This window comes from Drosophila mojavensis, unplaced genomic scaffold (genome assembly GCF_018153725.1).
Source record: "Drosophila mojavensis isolate 15081-1352.22 unplaced genomic scaffold, ASM1815372v1 contig_74, whole genome shotgun sequence".
NCBI lineage: Eukaryota > Metazoa > Arthropoda > Insecta > Diptera > Drosophilidae > Drosophila > Drosophila mojavensis.
In genome coordinates this window covers 22,451,317-22,472,664 of record NW_025318899.1, presented here as the reverse complement: position 1 = coordinate 22,472,664, position 21,348 = coordinate 22,451,317, and the positions used below count along the sequence as shown (strand labels likewise).

General features: G+C 37.2%; 3 protein-coding genes across 3 annotated transcripts in view; 2 read left to right on the top strand and 1 right to left on the bottom strand.

The window, feature by feature from the left end:
• LOC6583338 (venom dipeptidyl peptidase 4) overlaps positions 1-21,348 on the top strand; it is a 71,141-nt gene that overhangs the window by 2,193 nt on the left and 47,600 nt on the right. The window lies entirely within an intron of this gene.
• Positions 3,829-4,901, top strand: LOC6583344 (dynein axonemal assembly factor 6). The gene is made up of 3 exons (XM_002008978.4): positions 3,829-4,091; positions 4,152-4,387; positions 4,465-4,901. The coding sequence occupies exons 1-3, from the start codon at positions 3,959-3,961 to the stop codon at positions 4,726-4,728; spliced, it is 633 nt and encodes a 210-aa protein (XP_002009014.1). The 5' UTR covers positions 3,829-3,958; the 3' UTR covers positions 4,729-4,901.
• Positions 17,910-18,824, bottom strand: LOC6583342. The gene has a single exon (XM_002008976.4). The coding sequence runs from the start codon at positions 18,655-18,657 to the stop codon at positions 18,115-18,117; it is 543 nt and encodes a 180-aa protein (XP_002009012.1). The 5' UTR covers positions 18,658-18,824; the 3' UTR covers positions 17,910-18,114.

Below are 21,348 nucleotides of genomic sequence, written 5' to 3'. Positions count from 1 at the left end.
ATCACGATTTGGGCTATCCGTGCAAATCGCGACACTCGTTGCCCCCAATTATAAGTTTTAAATACATATATCGTACATATATTTTATATTGTACCATGAATATAGTATTCAAATGAGATTATAAGATTGTTTTTCTTATTTAAAAAAAAAGGTTTATCGAATAAGAATTGGATTTCTTATATCGTATATCGTTTCTCGTATACTGTACACTTATTATTGTACTAAAAATATCGTATATTACTGATCGTGTGATCTTATTCAAAATAATATATCGAATAAGAATCACATTGCATCTACCATATATAGTATTTTGAATATCGTATATTATATATCGCACTGCATCACGAAAACTCGTCCGCTTTTTCTACAGCTAATCCTATGCTTGGTACAGGATATCTATTAGCACCCCTTATTCAATTATCATATGAAGTTTATTTATTTTGTTCAAGTTTTTATTTTAGTATAATTTATTTTTTGCTATGATTATTTTGAGAATAATTTAACAGGGCGAACTTTTTCTAAAAGAAACATTTACATTTACACAAAATGAGCAGAGCAGAGCAGCAGAGAGCGAATTCTAGGAGGCCGGAAGTAGTTCTCCTTTTTGCCAAAAGTTCTGCGACTCTGTGTCGCCCGAAAATGCAATCAACAGACCCAGATCTATGATGGGGAGAACTTGGCTGCCACACCAGAATTTTTTTGTTCGCTTCGGCAACATCCAATTATCAGTAATGGGCGACTATAACGGCACGGCTCCTACCTTCAGCTACACAGCTCTAAAGGTCTACTAAAGGTCTCTCTTATGTAAGTTCCACTCGCACTCACTCTCGCCCACATGTGATAACAGAATCAGCATCCATCCCCGACCCCCGTCGGGCCACATCAACAGAAAACGGCGTAAATGTGCAAGTTTTCAATGATTTATGCATGATACTTAATGCCTTCTTAATTACGTTTTATGTAACCTCCAGACTCCTCTAAAACATACATATTCTGTTTGGAATCTGCGCCAACAAGCAACAAACACCAAAAAAAAAAAAAAAAAAAAAAAAAAAAAAATGGCAGCTGGAGCACTTTAAGCACACAAATCATATTCACAGGAGCAGCCAAAAAAATTAAGAGAAGGGGAAAAAGCGAGGAGGAGTGAAGGAAAAATTCCCAAAAATGTGTAGCAGCTGCTTCAAGGGGGACGAGGCGCCACTTTCACTTCGACTTCCACTTTCACTGCGTGCTGCCATGTGACGCTACGTGGTCTTCGACTGTACCGAAATCCATTTTGGGGCCTCTTGTATATGACAGCGCACATACATACACACGTTCGGATATATGTATGTATACCCCTCCGATGCATTGAAATGCTGGACCAAAACATAGTTACACATGTACGCGTATTCATGCAGTGCCCATTGTCTCATGTGGTTGGGCGTCAGCTGGGACCTCGACAGAGAAGCCCCAGAGAGAGAGAGTGAGAGAGAATGACTGACTGAGTGACAGAGAAAGATAGACAGAGTGAGACAGGGAGAGAAACAGAGGAACATCTGAAAAAACAAAAAGTCATGGTTGATGGACCAAAACAAGGTTAAATCTCAGTTACGTGATGTTTGCACAACGGCTTAACTTTTGCATTCCATTTAAATCAATTAGAAAATTCATTGAATTGATGTTAATTAATTAAGTTTGGATTAGGACTAAAGAACTAATGAATAAATCTTGTGTTCTCGTGCTAGCAAAAAAAAAGAAAACAATAGTGAATATCAGATGTACAAAAAGAGAGTTGAATTTAGACGGGATGAATTGAAGTCCGAAATCATTTAATAATTTGTTGTGAAGTTTTTATATGTTTAACCTAGCCACTTATTTATTTATTTATTGGAATAAATAGAAAAATCTAGCAAATAGGAAAAGCTTGAGAAAAATATGAAATTATTTTAATGTTCTTCAATATATTCAGATATAATAATATGTATTAAATCAAATTTAATTGAATTAAAAATAATTAAAATAAATTTAACTATATTTTACCATGAAATTTAAATGAACTAAATTGAAAAAATCATTTAACTGTATTCTAATCAAATTAGAATTAATCTTTAAAACAAAAATTTGATTAAAAAAATTTTTAATTTGAAAAAAATTTAAATTAAAAAAATTCAAATATTTTCAAAATTAAACTAAATTGAAATTAAAAATATGTATATGAAAATTTAAAAATACCTTAATTTTAATTTAATTTAATTTAATGTAATTTAATTTGAAATACTATAAATTAATTTACATACAAATTAATATTACAAATTAATTTAAATTGACTTTTAAAACATATTTACAAAAACTGAAATAAACTTAAATTAAATTCAAAATATATCCAATATTTCGAGAAGATAGAACATAAATAAGTTTACTAGTTTTAAGGTAACGCTGCGTTGTCCCTCATCTTATTCAAAGCACTCGCTATGTCGAAATTACCTGGTGTGTAGCTACTAGGACAGCTAGAATAATTTACAGGTAAAGCTGTGTTGGCTTGCCCAGTGGTTAGCAACGAAATCCGACATTTGTGTATAGCCAGACAGGTATTAAAAGAGTATATTTGGATTCATCCAATGTCATTCATCAGAAACTGAGCATTAAGCTTAGCCAACATGCTCTACAGACCAATTGGAGGACGGTGGCTTACTTTTTGAACGAGCATTAGGGAGTCTGCTTCGTTTCGTTTTCCTGTTTCGTGCAATGCGGAACTCGCATGTTAAACAAATTAAACGCGCACGATCCACGGCAATGAAAAACATCCGCAGCAGCAGCCGACAAAATGGACGGCACGGAAATCCTTTTGCATTCAGCTGCAGCCCGGGAGCTCAGGCCCCATGTAGCTGAATGTCTGAATATGTGGATCCCAGCCAGTCGCCGGCTGTGTGTTTTCGGTGTGAAAGTCATGCTGTTTACATTAAACACGCGGCTAGGTTTTTGTAATGTCGCTTTCGCCCAGCCGATTTACATTTGGCCCCAATTAGGGCGAGTTGTTGCTTTATGGCCGGCCGTTGCGACCCATTGAAGGTCAGCAGCAATTTGAATTTACAAAAATAATTTACATTTACAAAACAATTGTTTTTGACAAGTGTCATAATTTTTGCGACTCGTGAAAGTTAATTTTTGGACTAGTTGTCGAGTGCCTCGGGGGCCAGGCAAAAACTTTTTTTCTCTGAATGGCACCAAGTTTTTAATTGAAATGCCTGAGTGGAGCAAGGGAGGGGGAGAGTGTTGAAGCTGCCATTGCTTATCCTTGACAGTGAATTATGAACTTAGCCTTAAGTTGCAGCAGAAGCTGCGAAATTGTGAAATATTATATTGAAATTGAATTTCGGAACTCGAAAGGTATTCACAATGTATTGATTTCAGTTTTCATATACATTTCACAAATACATTTGATAACTCAAGGCCTTATATTGTAATACAAGGACAAGCAGTTTGTTATTATTTCATTTAGACTGGCAAAACAAAGTTTCGAAGCCGCTTTCATCCAGCTGTGAATTACTCGTGTTTACTTTGTCTTATGCCAAAGCATTGAGTGTAGGGGCCTTCCGTTCCGATCCCATTTATGGCTAATGTGGATTACAATCGAGTACCTTTTCAGCTGCAGACCCTTCGAAGGCTCCGTTTCCTGGACAACATAATAAACACAAACATGTTACAGCTGCTCCATGGCCCGTAAACGGCCTTAGCAACCCAAGTCGCATCGATAAGTAGGCTTGGTAGTAGCCTAGCAACCTAACTTCTGTCGAGGAGTAGGCTGGGTATCCAACCAAATCGATTTTGATTCAGCTGCGCTGAGCACAGTCCGTAAATATTCATTCCTTAACCCAGCTCTGAGCTGTAAAGACGTGAAAGGCGCTGACAAAAAAAAAATAGTAATAGAATAAGTTACTTTTAAATAAAGTTTTGGAGTAAATAATAATTGTGAGCGATGTCGCTTTTCGACAATCCCGACCAGCTGCGGCAGCTGCAAAGTTTATTGTGTCCCACACGCAGGCGGGGAGGAGTCGACTGCAGCAGCAGCAGCAGCGAAGATGAGGAATCGCTGGTGGTGAAAAGGCAAAGTGAGTAAATGGAGCATAACAACAACAGGAGCGCTTCATGTGTCCCATCCACTCACTCAGCACCCGGCAGCATCGGACCACCAGCAGCCGGTGACGCTGCCAAGGCGCGTAAGAAGGGCAAGGTTAACCTGGTGGCAACGCCCCTGGTTGAGCCTGAAAAGGCGCAGCCCCGCACGCTTGAGGAGTGGCAGGAGGCGCAGGAGCGGGAGGATGCCGACATCTTGGAGTCGCGCAAGTGCCCAGAGTACACGATGACCTACCGGCAGGCCGTTGGCACTGAGGACGTATTTCTGCAGGTTGGCACTAACCCTTTTAGCCTTTTGTCTGTCTGCCTCTCCCCAGTGTCTGTTAAGCTGTATTCTCTTCCACTTAGATGGGCCAACGCACAGCAGCCTCGGCGAGCTGTGAAGATCTCGTGCTAGAGATTGCGTTGCCCGGCGAGCAAATGGCCGTTGACAAAATGAGCCTGACGCTGCACGAGCAGGAACTGGACCTGGGCACCACCCTGTACAGGCTCAAGCTCCCGCTGCCCCACCCCGTGGACGTCGATCGATGTCAGGCCAAATTCGACAGGGATCTGGGTAGGCTGCGGCTCACTTTGAGATTGCGCCGCGAACTAGATTATGTTAACTTTTAATTTTTCACCCCAACTTCTGCCACACACTGTTCGATTACACCGATTACACTTACTTGTAAACCTTCACTTATGAGAACTATGGCCGACTTTTTGCATACCAACAAATTTTAGTGTACTCAATTCGAAATTTTTTGTAAATGTTTTCGATATCTAATTAAAAAGGGAAGAAGTAATATTTTAATCTTTTAAATTCATTGAAATACTTCAGCAATGCAATATTATTCAGTTTACGGTAGACAATTCTCAATATCAAGTATTCGAAGAGCAATGAAAACAGACAGTAGCTGAATGTCAAATTTATTTTAAAAATAACGCAATTTAAATAGATAATAGTTATAAAAATACAAATGTAAGACTTATTTAACCTAATTTTCTCTTACATAAAATTCAAACTAATTTCTTTTTCGATTTCTTAGAATTGAAAATTTGTAAGTAAAAAAAAATGCCTAAATGTGACACGCTGCACAGTTATTATATCTTGTAGGCGATGCTTTCTAACTTTCCTCAACAAATCCTTCAATTTCTAGCGAATGAGAAAATAGAAAATCACGCTTAAATTCCTTTGGGCTGCAAATGTGTTTTGCGCCTCTGGGTGACTTCAAGTTTTTGTTGAAAATTGCGCATACGCGGCATTGACCCTGAGTCGGGCGCAAATTACCCTTAAACGAAGCAGAAAATATGCCTTCGCTAGATATAAAATAGGTTCAGGTTCAACTGTCAAAAATCACTTAAGCCTAATATTTGACAAATGCGGTCAAGAAACAACTTTCAGATGTCAAATACAAAATTGAAAAGAAGAGCGCTTTAAATACGGTATCGACTAGGTTGTACCCTGGATGTCTAGATTGTATTCAGAACCAGCTTGAAGACATGAAATTCAACTTAGTTTTAATCTTCCTTAATCTTTATTCATTTTACATTTATAGACTGAGATCCTATTTCTAAGGGAAAATGACAATTTGAAGTTCTTAGAGTTTTATAAATACAAGCTAACTCTTAATTATAAGAGTTATAGAAAGTGTTCTTGTGGTCGACTCACAAATACCCTCCATATCCATTTTATTAGCAACAAATTGTATATATTTTAAAATTTCTGGTAACTTTTACATTAATATTAAGGCAGATCCATAAGTTCGTTCATAAAAAAAAACTCAAGATTTATGAATTGAGGAAGAATGTATGTGTGGGTCGACTAGTGTGACTTGCCCATTTTGAGTGGCCACAGGGCATAATAATCAAAAGCGGCCAATCCTTACAATATATTTTTCTTTGTGCGGGATTTGTCCAGCCTTGTACAGATAGAGGGGGCGCGTGCCGAAGGGGAGTAGCTGCGACCCGCAGTGACTGCGGCTTCGTCTTGGCTCATTTACTCTTGACTGCCGCGGACACATTTCAATTTGTGAAAAGCGGTCAGCGACAGCACTGAGACATGATAAAGTGTCGTCCCGCCAGTTGTCTGCAAAAAGTTCACACAATTTAACATAGAAATTCGGAGAGAAGCGATGATAAAGGCACAAAGGCACAAAGTTTTGAGCCAACTGAAGAAGAGACGCGTGCAACGCGCTGCAAATAGTTTCCCTGCTCAAGAGCTTCTCGGCCACTGGATTTTGTTTTTTTAATCATTTGGCTGGGCAAAAGGAAAACTTTTCTGGCGTTAATAATAATAAATCATCTGATGGCGAGTCGTTGACGATGCGACGACAACTTTGTGGACTTGAGCAAATTTCCAATTCAATTTAATAGCCACGAAATGAGCTGCCTGGCCAATTGACCAAGACAAATATTGTGGTAAAGAAAAGCCAATAAGCCAAAGGAAAGTAATGTAAAACCAATATTAATATTAATTAATTTGTTAATACTAATGAATGTAAGAATACCACTGCCTGAGTAGTTGAGCTGTATTTATATACGTAAATGGGATATATTCCTATATTCTATTATTTTTTTAATAATTAAAATAAATTGCTCTTCTGGTTTCAAAATGGACTTCCCAAAAAGAATTTAAATTAACTATTAAGCAATGAGAAAATTCTGGGCACTGTGCTAAGGACTAAAGTTTTAATATTATTGCTGATAAAAGAATTGTCTCAAGTACTATAAGTTCATATTAAAAAAGACTTTCAAATTTATAAAATTTAACTATTTATTGGTTCGATTTATACATGATTTTCAATATAAAGTTCAAATTACAAATTACTTTCAAATTTGTGGAATCTAACTATTCAAAGCTAACACCAATTAAAGGAGTCCACAAGAGTCTATTCAAATTGAATCAAAAACAAACTGTAGTCGGAATACTTCTTCACAGCTCGTTTTATCAACAAGCTCTCGTTAAATAGAATGTCCCAAAAACTTAAACATGGCCAGAAAAAAAAGAAAACAAAAACAAACCAAACTGAGCACAATATGTTGGCAAACGTATCCTTTGCAAAATACAAAAAACAAACAAACAAAAAGCTACGTCGACACCAGACTTGGGAAAACAAACAAAAATCATGTCACAAAATGTTGGAAAAAGTAACACAAAAACGCCTGAAAAAATATATGCATATATCTTTCAATTTATACCCTTCACCAAAGGGATGCCACGTGATACCATGTGACATAGTTAAATATAAATATTTAATGCCAATGATGAAAAGGAACGTTTTCCGCAGTCTAACTTGGTTGAGTGAGAGTCAGATATAATTGGACATGTTTGCAGTTGACAGTGAATGAATTTAGGTATATTTAAATGGATATTGATTGTAAGAGTTCGCTCAACTGTTGGTACATTCACTAAGTAAAGTTATTTATTTATTTATTTATTTTATTGTTTGCAATTTATTTTGTAAAATATTTTATGCTAGTTATATATTCTCAATTTTGATCAAATACCTTTTGCCATCTTTCGAGCAAAAGACATACAATTATTTTTTACGTCCTGCATAGATGCTAGATATATTATATTTATATTACTAATCAGTCCCAAGTCTATTGAGTCTTATAAAATCTTGTTGAGATTTGCATATTTTATTTTATTTATTTGAAGCATACTCTACAGCTCTCAGATGTTAGAGTATTCAATAATCGGCATGTGAGCTTTGTTGATTTTGATTTTTGTTTCCGTTTGTTTGTTTTCGACTCATTTACACAAGCGCAGTTTTAGTCGTCATCATCATTATGGGCCACCTACATGTGCTCAGGGCAAACACTAAATAGTCAAACTTGCCTTTTTTCTAGTGCTGTTGAGTCGTGCTTCTTCTTCTTATTCTCCATTTTTTTTTTTTTTATCAAAGTTGCAGCAGCTCAAACAGAAATTCGCATGCAAATTTGTAATGTTTCTCCCATGTGCAAAGCGAACTTTTGTGGTATATAAATTTGCTTGCTCAAAAAAAGAAAAAAAAGGGAGTATGACAAAAAACTTTGCGAAACGAGAAAGTTTTTGGAAAATGTGTGAAAATGGTTGCTAGCAAAGTATTTGTGCAATTTGGAAACTGCAAAATATTTATGGCTGATTAAAAGCAGCAGTTCAAGCATGCGGCATGCGGCATGCCGCACGCCAAGTGACCTTGGTTACCTTTTGAAGTACAATTTATTGCTGCTTTTTGTTGTGCTCATTGTTAAGCCATATTTAATAAATAATATGCAGGCGCACTTAAAAAATGTAATAAGCTGCTCGACAACGACAACGCAGCAGCAGCAGCAGCAGCAGCGACGACAACAGACTTTGATTGTAAAGGCTGAGCCCCTGACAGAGGCCGTGCGAATCCGCATCCTTCCTTTATTGTTGTTTGACTTTTATTCATTTCATCTCAACGCCCCGTAGTTGGGAGTGAGCCGCGGCAGCGTCTACTTAACCTGCACTTCGGACGAACAGCTCTGAACAACTCGGCCGCAAAGCAGGTGCAAAATAAGCGCCAGCAGCCGCAGCGAATGAGGTCAACAGAAACGAAATGAGAGATGCGCGAAACTTCAATATGAAATGTGTTGAAAAATACAAATGCTCAAGAGCTGCCTGAACTGACCTGACTTGACCGAGCAATCCTTATTTAAAGCTATGCAAATTAAATATTACAGAGTTCTGAATCAATTTATGGAATTGGTTTTACTGAGAGATATTCTGAATTTAGTACTTAGCAAATATTTTTTTAAATTTAAATACACAGGAAAAACAGAGAAACAGAACTTATTAATAAATAAAATTTAAGAATATTTTACAAATTTTGAAATATCTTCAAAATTATCCAAGTTTCTTTTTGATATAGTAATTGAACTTAGTCAAGTGTGCAGAACACAAATATTGATTGCTTCAATATTAAAATAAAATGTAAGCAAATTAAGTAAATTAGATTACTTAAAAAATACATTCAGAGAAATAAGCTAGACTTTACAAAGTTTTAAAAATTGTTGTTCAATTATTGAATGTTCACATAAGTCTGAGATTATTAAAATGTATTTTCGTCATCATTTTCAATCCTCTTTATTATCTACTTAGAAGCCAAAACTTCTTATTGTGTTAATTCAGAGTTTACATCCCTTAATTAAAAAGCTAAGCAATTGCTATTCACAATAATGCAAATTCACAATGAAGTGTGTAAACAACATAGTTTAATGTGGCACAAACACATGCCAGATGTATGTATTTCCCATGTATGTCCCGAAATGTTTTGCAATGCCATAAGCAGAGTAAGAAAATGACTGTGGAATTTAATTCAATTAGGGCTGCCTTGCAGGCTACACAGCTTACACAGAGTCTATATGAGAGTCTGGTCGTCTATTAACGCATTTTTCGAGTTTAATTTAACGTAATAACAAATTTGTGAGCCATGCTCGGAGATGCAAACACGGGCAGAACACTGTATAAATTACGGAAGTAAGTTGAGGCAGCAGCTGGCTGAAAGCAAGCCAGGAAGCTGGGCAGCAGCAAAGGCGGCAGGTGTGGTCCAAGAGAGTGTCTGTGTGCTTGTGTGTGTGTGTGTGAGTGTCTGCCGGGGCTCTTACATAACGCACACCTTGGGGCCTTGGGGCGCGTTCTCAAGTGTCTGCCACCATAGCCCCAGTCCCGTAATTAGGACAAATGTAAAAACTACTAAAAGACATGCCAAAAGTCACTTTCACTTACCAAACAAAAGTCGAGCATCAGCCAGGTGGCAGATGGCAGGTGCGAGCAACCAGGCGCTTGTTGTATTCGCATTTTCGCTTTGTTGTAAGTCCACATAATTTCCACTTTTCCCCCACGTGTTTACATGCGGCAATTTCCATTTGTCTTTTCTGCCAATGTCAGGTGTCTGAAGGCCTGAGCAAATACATTTCATAAACATGTGTAATCGAGATAGCATTGTCATCTTCGAGATGCCAAAGCTCAAATACTCCTCTCAGTTCGAGCACTCCCAAATCGATTATTGACAGCGAGTTAACACATTAATGTTTACCAAAGGCGCATCACACATACCCAAATCCCATCGTGCTGTGTGTACAGGGTAGCGCATGGCCAAGGTCAATGTCCAATGGGGACGGAGCAGGCGCTCGCTGAATGCTCGCATGACCTTTTCACATTAATCTCAAGAGATGGCATTTTTATGCAGCCATGCGAGCGTGTTATGCTCGTTATAAGCCAACTAGCTATTATGGTTATTTATTGTGTTTGGCTGCACAGCTGTTACGGCCACACATCACGACAAATGATTTCTCAGCATTGCAGTTTGATCGTCAATTAGACGCCATCTGATGGGCTGATCATTGTAATTGATTGACTGAGTAAACGTGGAAAGAGTGCTTTCTTTTTTGCTGGCTTTCATAAAGAATTGTGAGTTTGCAAAGCTGGATCAAAGCAATGAGCTGGCTTAAATTTGATTTGCAGTTAGAAAGCAAAGTAATTCCGTCTCTTTTGATTGCATTCTGATAAGAGTATTTGTGTTAAAATAAATACAATTATAATTAATGCGAAAGATTTTAGTTTTCATATAAAAGAATATATATTATTAAATATAGTAAATTATTTCTAATTAAAAATAAAAAAAAAATATATTTTTAAATTCTGCAACCTTTGTGATTTAATTAAGAGCAGTCTATCAAGAGCTATATTCACTCAAATAGTCTTCGGCTAGGCTTATACTACATATACATACATATACAGCAGCCTAGTCTAGAGATTCGATGATAACTTTCATGAATCAATTCTACAGTTCCTTTTGCTATGAGCTACACAGACAACACTTTTTATGCAAAAGAATGAAGATTTACTGCTTTATTGTGTGGGTATGCATATATGCAGCAGCTTGAAGTTCTTTTGACGAAAGCAAGAGCGTAAGAGTCACGTAAGAGTCTGCATGCAATCGACTGCTGAATACCCTATTCATATGAATAGTTAAACATCTTAGTCGAAGGAGTATTGATGTTATATTAACATAAATTCATTAGTTAGGTGTCTGCCTATAAGTATTGATATTGGAGCAGTTCATAAAATGTATACAGCATATATATATACAGTGAAAAACTATCACTTTGCATAAGCCCAATGGAGAACTGAGCTGGCTCTTATATGTAGAAGACAGACGAGCGACAAACCAACAGCAAACATTCATTGAAACTGTTTTTCAAATAGCACGAACTGAGAGAGATGAATGCCGCATTTCCGCCTTTTGGTTTTTGGTCTTTATCTTCTGTAGCAATGGCGCCTTATGTGTTGCCTCGGGTAGCCTCCTCTTGCCCCACTCACCATGCCAGACTCTTATAGAATCTGATTTTGTTTCCTGCACGCATGGTGAAACTTTTCGCTGTTTTCTTCAACCCACATTCAGATAGAGACAAAAAGAGAGAGAGACAGAGAGAGATTTATTCGAATGCCTGGGCCATTGAATCAATTATCCACTGACTGTGTGTGTTTGTGTGTGTGGTAATTTATTCTTTAATTGATTTTCCATATACTGAATGCGAATATAAAAGAGTAGATGAATTTACATTTACAAGAATTTGTGCTTACTGACTAATTGATGATCCTTGCAGAGCCATAAAAGAAAGCAATAACAGTTGACATTTCTTTAATGGCTTCTTTTTGGCTAAAAGAGCGATAAAGAGCTTCAGAATAATTATAACTGTGAGTTAAATAAATATATAAAATACTTGTAAAATTAGTCTCACTGTTCTCTTCAAAAAATATATATACAATATATTTAATCATTGCGATGAGCTTATGAGCATTTGTCTTGGAGTTATTAATAAACTTCTTCTCAGTATTTCTTTTGTCTTTTAACCTAAGCACAATTCCAAGCAAGCTTTGCATTTATTACTCACTGGTGGCTGAGAGTGGAGTCAAGTTGATTCTCAGTCGAACATTTGTATAGCTTCGAAACCTTTTCAAGTATACGAGTTTATTTTATCCGTATACAAATACAGCCATTCACTTTTATTTATTTCACAATAACGAAATGTCGGAGGAATCGGATACGCCCATGGTAGTTGACCTGGGCTATGTGAATGCCCACTATTGGAATTCGACTGTGGATAGAGAAGTGATGAAAAGCGAGTCAAGCGAACTGACTGACACAACCCACCGCTCGGAAGATGGACCAAATAGTGAACCTATTAGTGAATCTATCGAAACTGGTGCCGGCGGTGATGATGATTTGTCGCAACCGATCGATGTGGAGGACTGTCAGCAACGGCTGCAGATCATACAAGATCGGGTCAGCCGCATTGTGGGCCGCATGAGCAGCCTAACTGAAAGTCTGCGTCATATGCATGTGGGACTCAAGCGGAACAAACTGCTGCAGCTGCCCTCGGTGCCAGAGAGCGAAGAGAAAAACGCCATGGGAGACGTTGGGTCCACTCAAACCGATCCACCCGTCCAGCCAATCCTGAACATGCTGGCCGAACGCATTGGGGACTCTGTAGCCTGTCAGACCAAAGAAGACACTTATTGACTCAATAGACAAGCAATTTCCAGTCGTTTATAGTTTATTATTTTGACTAAGTTGTTTATTTTTTCTAGCTGAGGAAGTAGTTAAAAAATTTTATAATATGACAGGATAGGAAAGCAATCGGAACTAAATTTACTGTATGGAAATCAAATTTCTCTAGAGTTGAGAGACCCGTTTAGAAAACAAAATTCCAAGCTTTTATTCTTCGAACATATACGGCAATATAATACAATAAAATTATATTGTAGATGAATTACATCACATATATGCTCTAAAATTCAGTCAGATTTTCTGAAATGATTTAATGCGTCGTTCAGTTTAAAATGATTGCAAAGTGCTCAGAGCGAATTAGACATAACTATAGATCTTTGGAAACTTTTGCCAGCAAAAGAATTCAAAATTTGTAAAGACGTTTGCTTTGTCGACATTACGCCTCAAGCATAAGAATTCAGATTCCCAACTGCAGTGTATTTAGGATTTGCAAAATGCAGCAACAGTCAACAAAACAGGCAAAGAAAATTGGAAATAATAAACTATTTATATGTAATATGTACATATAATATTTACATACTCGGTAACTAAGTGAAATAGTAGATTTGCTCTACACAGGGTTCATCTAGCTGCATAGATATTGAAGAATGAAATGGTATTTTACTTAATTACTAATAAGAATTTCGAATAAATACCATCGTTAAAGTTTTACCAAAACAACATTCACAATAGTCTGTTGACCATGGAACTACAGTCTTGGGCAACAGTAATCACCCGAGGTATTTCTGCTGTAATTTTCATAATGGAAAGAAATTTGCTTGTTTGATCAATGGATTATAATGATTTATTTTACCAAGTCTACAAAATGATAATCAGGAACTGAATCTTTTGAATTAAAAGGAAAAGTGAAATATGTTTGATTTAAATAACTAAAAAAATATATTCCGAAAAAGATGTGTTCTAATGCATATGAATAAGAGCAATATTTGTTAAAACTAGTTGTCTGGTCTCATATGTTAAAACCGAATCAAGAGGTAAGTAGAAAGGAAATCCAATTTCAGAATGCCGTCACATGTGGGCGTGTCGCGTATGTCAGAATTTGCGAAATGTCAATTCATCTAAGGACTCAACGGTTGGCCGCAGACTCTTCAAATATGTCGACTGGTACATCAAACATAATCCCGGGTTCAAAGCAACTGTCAATAACAGGAGACCGAACTAATAGCATTTCTGATAATCGCACGCACAGCGCTGAGCGAACATCAGAATCCGTTTTCGACCCGGAGAAATGTGCATTCATGGAAAAATCAAGTTCAATTGAAAACAAAAACGGAAAACGAAATTGAAATCGAAATCGAAATCAAAATTGAAACTGAAGCAGAAGCAGAAGCAGAAACTAAAACGGGAAGAGCAACTGAAACTTGAAGCGAATCACCGTGAAACGGAAATTCGTTGATGTGTTTTTGGCACAGCACAGCAAAGGGACCTACCCAAAGCTGCTTTGTCATTAGGCAGGTCCAGCTCATTGTGAATGACTAAGTCCCTTTATAGACAGCCTCTCAATGAGCTTGTCCCGTTATCTCTCGTCTGCTGCTGCTGCTGCTGCTGCTTATGGAAATCAGCACCAGACGAAACTCCTTTGTCGGCTCTCCTGCGAAATTAACATTTCAATCAAATCAATTTTATATGTCTGACTTGTTTTATGCCCGAGCAGTAATAGCATCATCATCTTCATCGTCACCGTCATCATCATCATTGTTATTATCATTATGTCTATTATTATTACTCCTAGCATTTAGTTTGTGTGAGCATTTGACGAGCCAAAAGAAATTGTCGAAATTGATTGATTAAATATTTATTCAGACGGAAGTCCTTACAGTGTCCTGAGGGCCCGACATATTGAGCACTAAATTGTTTGTGAAATGCCACAAATATCTGTGGGCCTTGCCCATGCGTCACTCAGTGAGTTATCAAATGGCAACTCATCGAACAAAATAACAGCAAATAATTTGACTGAAGATGCCAAAATATGTGAGTGGGAATGTGAATAGAGACGGATAGATATAGCCTGCATATACCTACATATATGTACATATGTATGTATAGAGATAGGCATTTATTCCACTATTAAGTGATGCTATTAACTATCTTTTATTTTTATTTAATTATACGTTTTACAAGGCAGATGCCTTGAGCTTCCGGCTTTTTCTGGAATGCTTAAGAAAGTAATAAAAAATCACTTTTAAATTTTCAAAACCAAAATGATTTTATTTAGTAGGAACATAAATGCCTGGCGAGTAAAATGCATTACATATTAACATATCCTGATATTGGAATAAATCGACTGAAGGTCTCGAAAATTAGGTATCAAATTTAGGTTTACAATTAAAATTAACCAACAATTTATATATATATTTTAAATTAGAAAAATCTAATGATATACTAAAGTTTCATGTTAAGTTAAACAATCGCAGGAAATACAATAATTTCTATCAAAATTTTATATATGGACTATAGTCCATATACTATAGTCCCCCAGTCTTCTAGACAGCTCTTTAAGTCAAACCTGACTTACCTTTATACTGCAACTTCCATTGACTTGCTAAAGTCGCAGATGTTTCTCTTTTTAGACAAATGCCTAACTAAACAGCTAGTAGAGAAGCACAGTCGATAAGTTTGACTGTCACTTTGATTGCATATTTATTGAGGCCCGTATATGCCGAGCAGTTGTTATTATTCAACAACTGCTCCTGCTCCTGCTGCTGCGTCATTAAGTTTGTCTATAGACAAAGGAAACACAAACCATTTGTATTGAACACTTGAAGCGACTAGCAGACCCGCAGGAAATCTTAATTAAGCAACTTGTAATGGCAAATCCTAAATGGCCCACAAAAAGGACCTGGTTAGTCCTGAGTCGGGCCGAGGTTGGCTCGACTCGACCCGACACACGTCGGCCACTGATGGCAAACAAAGGCAAATTTTTGTGTTGGTATTGAGCAAACGCCAACATTTTGCTGCTTGCCCTGCGCCATACACACAACGACAAAGCATTCAGCTCCACACACACACACACACAAAATCTCACACACATTCATACACAGTGCAAACGTGGAAAACAATTTGGCGGTTTTTAGCACATTTCCGACATTGAATTAGGCTTGGAGATGCTGCCCTTTTTAGAACTTCTTCCCCCTACCCCCTACCGACCCCATCTATTGTTGCTTAGCCAACCAAACGGACATTCAATGGCCCTCAGCACATTAGAAGTGCAGCAATTTCAAGTCCTTTTCACTGCCAGCAAGTAGCTAACTGCTGACCCAATATGGGAGCATTTAATGCTTGTTCATTAAAAACCTAAAAAGATTGTGTCACTCCAAGAAATTCTTCAAGTGTGACTTAAAGGCAATTCGAGCAGCATAAAATGTATAAAAAATGAGCAGACAAATCATGAAAGATGCCGAGTCTCTTAAATATATCAAATAAATATGAAAACTGATGTTTGCTTGTCAAGGCCTGAGTCATTATTTGAGTACGATTCAAATTAACTTAGCCATTAGTCAACATTTTATAGTGCCAGCTGTCAATATGATAAGCTTAGAGTATTTCGAGCACTCGACTTTACTTTCCTTTGCTTTTATTTATTTAATTTATTTGCTGACTTGCAATGCCATAATATCATTCGCACTTAGGCAGTATTCAAAGTTCGATCTATAATAGGCACATATGTGACATTCAGATAAAACAATTTCTATGGCTTATATTACAATATTCTTACTCTTATAATAAAAAGCAGCTCTATTACAGTTCCCTCTGAATCACAGTACTTATATGTATGTAGGCCCTCTAATACATCATCGCATAATGCAAATCATCTTCATATATTTAATTTAACTTCTGTTACGAACATTTGTTGAGACTACTCGTATTCATTTGTTATATTTGTAAATATAAATGCAAAGCTAAGTGAAGTTTTTGCATAGCCGAATGCATTAAATAAATACATAAATAAGTTAGTCGAGTCTGATGGACTGCGTAATACTCGTTCACGTTAACGCAAACATTTATTCTTACAAATTTTTCATGTTACTCTGGGCGGACTTTATTAAATGTAAGTCTGTTACAGGAGTGGGTTAATAGTACTCCAAATCTAACAGATTTTCTAACTTAAAATGTCACATACAAAATATTTGAATTTAATCTAAATGAGATTTCCATGGTAATTCAATTTTTCGCTTTTGTTAAAGGTCATTCAAGAAAACTAGTTTATCTTTATTGAAAACAATTTTTAGTAGTTCTTTCAAATACTCCAATGCAAAATATTTTTTGATCATATGGATAGTAAAGTCAATGTCATTTCACATCATCCGCAATTACAATTCATTTGAACCAATACAAAGCAATATAATCATATGAGCCTCTGCTTTCTATACTTGATCCCTGGTATCATTAGGTGCATTAAATACAATTAAAATACTTTTAAATCTTCTTCAATATCTCGTATATCATTCGCAGTCTATTTAAACTTATCTGGTATAATGAATTTCATGATATATCAATCTTTAACTTAACAAATATCTACTATATAAAATTCGGAGATATTCCCTAATATCTATCCCCTGCAGGGTATCTTGCAGTTGCGCATGCTCGTCGAGAGAGCACTTGGCCTGCGTTATGTGTGCATTTGTACATAGCTCATTGCACTAACTCCATGGATGTAACTTGAAATATGCAAAGTTGTGTTTAATGTCCTCGCCGTTGTTGGCCAGTTGGCTATCCAGTTAGGGACAGCAGCGCCGTGTTGCCAAAGTACAGAAGGCCCCCTTTGCCTTTGCTAGTTTTAAAGGAGCATGAATTTTTTGTTTTCTTTGGAGGGAGGCAGGCTAGAAAAAAAAGAAGAGGAAAACAAATGCAAAATGAGGCAACTTGGGAATGTTGTTCGAAAGTTAGGTCCTGGGCCTTTGGCCACTTTTGCATTTATATTATCACAACTTTTGCGCCAGAGCTGGAACTGGAGCCGGAGCGCTTTCTCATATTTTCCCCATACATATCTCTCGGCCCAAACATCCATTTGCGACCGTAAGCATGTAACGCTGTTGTTGTTGTTGTGTTGTCATCATCATCATAATCATGTTCATCATTGTGAGAACATGAAAAACTTACGCCTGAAACATGTCGCGAATATGTATGCCTCCTGCTCGCATCCTGCATCCTGTCAGCTAGGACAGCGATACGATGAGATGCCATGTGAAGCGAGTAGACAACTTTTCGTGATTTTAATGTCAACTGAAATTAATTTTCGGGGCAGAGTTTTCTCTTGTTTAATGATGACAAAAATTTTAATGAAAGCTAAAAAGGTGCATTTATACACAGGTACACAGGTCTTAAACGGACGACAAAACATTCAAAACAGTCAAGAAGAAGAGAAGAGAAGAAGAATAAAAAACTAAAATTCCAATAAAAACTATCAACGTCGAAAAGTCATTTGCAATGTTTCCTAGCTGAGCATAGGCATATTGATGTAATCCTGCAGCCGCCACATTCGCTTCGGTCCACCCCTCTTCAGTAGCTTGCCCCGGCTATAGTGTTTACACATGAAGGTCTTGGAGCCGCGTGCATCGCGCAGCATCCGGTGCTGGATGGGCTCCTGGCGCATGCTGCAGTCCGTTATGCGCTGAGTGTGAGCGGTAGCCGCCTCAAGGTCGCGGCGCACCCTGATCGCCTTGCTCGTGAGATCGACAAAGATGTAGTCCAGCTCGTGGGATGTGCGGCCCTCCACCTTCATCTTGCCGCAACTGTCCAGGCTGAACATGGACAACGACGTGTTCGATGATCGGACCAAACTGATTGCCGACAAGGATGTGTTCTCTCCCATCATCACATCGGGCCGTAGCGGCAAGGTGGAACTCTTTTTGCGGTCCGGCTCATTGTACTTCTGATCCAAACGGTGCACAATATTGACGCAAGTGCGGAGATCGCTCTGTATCAGCTGACAGAGTTCCAGCGCCCGATCAAGTTCTCGATCTTCGGTTTGGATCATTCTATGTGAATGTTTTTGTGTATTTTGTTCTGTTTGTTAGACGTGTATCACACGAAACAATTTCGAATGTCGTTTAAAAAAAATTTCAAGGTGAACTATGTGAATTTATTTTAGTAACTAAACTAATCTATCTAGCACCAAATACTGCCTCAACTGACAGCAAACAACTCTGAATACTTTTCTCACAAAATCCTTCTCAAATTGTCTCGCTCAAGCAAAATATTTTCCAAGTGAAATCAAATATAAATTTCTATTTTCACATTCATTCTCCTGCTCTCTGTATACAACTTTTCAATTACAGTTGAATAAATTAATATATTGCAATACAGGCAAGTGTATAATGGGATCCCATATACAAGAATGCAGAGTAGTGTACATAGTTAGTTAAAATATTTAAAGAGAAAACCTCGCAAATTTATCTCGCTCTCTCTCTCTCTCTCATTCTCTCTTCATTTGTCTGCCCACACTTATCTCTGAGAATTATACAAATAAAAAAGCTACCAACCTGAAATTCGTAAAGCTCGGAGCGGCGATTACTGTGCAGGAAGGCGTGGCCCAAACGCTGCCTGACGGCAACTGTAATGGATACCTGACTAGGGAACTGACTCTGCGACTGTCTGCTGGCAACTCGAGGGTGATGGCGAGGTTGAGGGTGAGGGCAACCTCAAATAGAAAAACAATTTAAACAACACAAACATCGCACCATAAGGGAAAGCACAAAAATTAAATTGCCAACGAAACGTTAAAAATGAAAAGCAATTCCAAAAAAAAAAAGCAAATAAAATCTTTCCAAGCCAAAAATGAAACAAATAAAATAACTCTCTAGCTCGGAGGGTCCGATTTATTAGGTGTATATACAAAAGGTACAGGTACAAGCGAATATAAGTCTGTATGTCTATATATTTCTTTGAGCGGGTGCTTCAAGAGAAGAAAAACTGACCACAGAACAAAATGAAAAGAAAACAAACAAACAAATTACTAAGAGACAAACCCAAATCTAGTTTTTATTTTAAAAAATTAGATTATCTTTAACTTACTAGCAAATATTTTAGACAGCCTTTAACTAAGGAATATAGGCAGACTCTAAAATTCGTACTAAACTATCTATTTATTTATAAGGACAAATATATATATTTTACGTCGGCTGTAGAAATGTTCATTTCTCATGCAAAATAATAAAATTTTCTTTTAGATATCACTGGTTTTTGATTACTCTTCTCAGTGGGTTATAAAAAAGGATAGTTGTATTAAAGTAAATATATAAATGTCTCATAGCTTATGTGTAAAAACATTATTAAAATCTTGCATATTCAAAACAAATACAAATGAACTAGACTGCATCCAACACCTTAACTTCGATAGTATTAACTAATTAATTGGTTTCAGGTAAACAAGCTTTGGCTAAATTTTCGTAGAAACGCTTTTCAAATGACCCCTACTGCTTTAAGAATTTACAAATTGCTCAACTGATAGATTGTGGTACGATAGGCAAAATCTTTATTATCATCTAGGTGACTGATCTCAAGAGTAATCTCCAAATAACTGAAAATGGTGCAATCATACTATAATATTTACATTTGTTGCTCTGCCGACTTCATTTTGAATATAATGGCGACATTCTTTTTAAGCGTCTAAATAATCCTCACAACTATCATATTGCAAAAAGTATATATGTAGATACCTGCCACAGGTAGTTGCGATATTGCTATGAAATTGATTGATTTGAGTGCTCGATGGCTCAAATATAATATTAAAACAAGTAAGAAGGCTCTAGTCGAGACTGCTCGACTAGGAGATACCCTGAACCCTCTAAGCTGATATTCTAATCATTCTGCACTTTTATGCACACACACATACACATGCATCCACACGCACGCATAAGCCTGCGCTCTGCTAACTGCGCAGTAAGCAGCGACTGCGCTGGGCTGCGCTGCAGTGTGGGCAATATTATGAGAATTTATTTGTTGAATAATTTCTTTTGTAGACATAAGATCTTAATGAAACCTGCAGAGCGTAATTATATGGTGAATACGTGTGTACATTCCAAAGCACAAGTCTCTAGTACTTGAAATGCGTTTTTTACAAATTGGGGGCGAAGGGGGCGTGGTATCCAAAATCTGTAAATTACAAAATCTTTATATCCATTAACTTTATATACAACCCAAATTTGAAGACTCCAGGTCTAAAAATGTTCAAATTAGGCTGAAAAAACAAAATCAATTTTTCGATTATTCTCGATAAAAAAGTTATCGGACGATTTATCGAAAAAATAAAGCAAACTCGTACTGCGTATGGTACTCACGAGTATGCATGCCAAATTTCAGCTCTCTAGCTCTTATAACTTCTGAGATCGACGCACTCATACGGACGGACGGACGGACGGACGGACGGACGGACGGACGGACGGACAGACGGACAGGGCTATATCGACTCAGCTCGTCACGCTGATCAAGAATATATATACTTTGTGGGGTCTGCCACGCCTCCTTCTGCCCGTTACATACTTTTTCACAAAACCATTATACCCTGATTTCCCATTTTCAATGGGTTCAGGGTATAATAATAAGAAATGTATTATCAACACATTAATCAAACATCAGGTGTAAATTTAACAGGCAACTAAAGTTCTTACCGAAGGTTTTCGCTGCTCGGTCGACTCGCAGGCCTTGCGATTATCTCGATTACGCAACG

Coding starts and splice junctions, on each gene's coding strand:
- LOC6583344 (XM_002008978.4), top strand. CDS start 3,959: ATGTCGCTTTTCGACAATCCCGACCAGCTGCGGCAGCTGCAAAGTTTA. Junction 4,092..4,151: donor GCTGGTGGTGAAAAGGCAAA/GTGAGTAAATGG, acceptor CCACTCACTCAG/CACCCGGCAGCATCGGACCA. Junction 4,388..4,464: donor CTGAGGACGTATTTCTGCAG/GTTGGCACTAAC, acceptor TCTTCCACTTAG/ATGGGCCAACGCACAGCAGC.
- LOC6583342 (XM_002008976.4), bottom strand. CDS start 18,657: ATGATCCAAACCGAAGATCGAGAACTTGATCGGGCGCTGGAACTCTGT.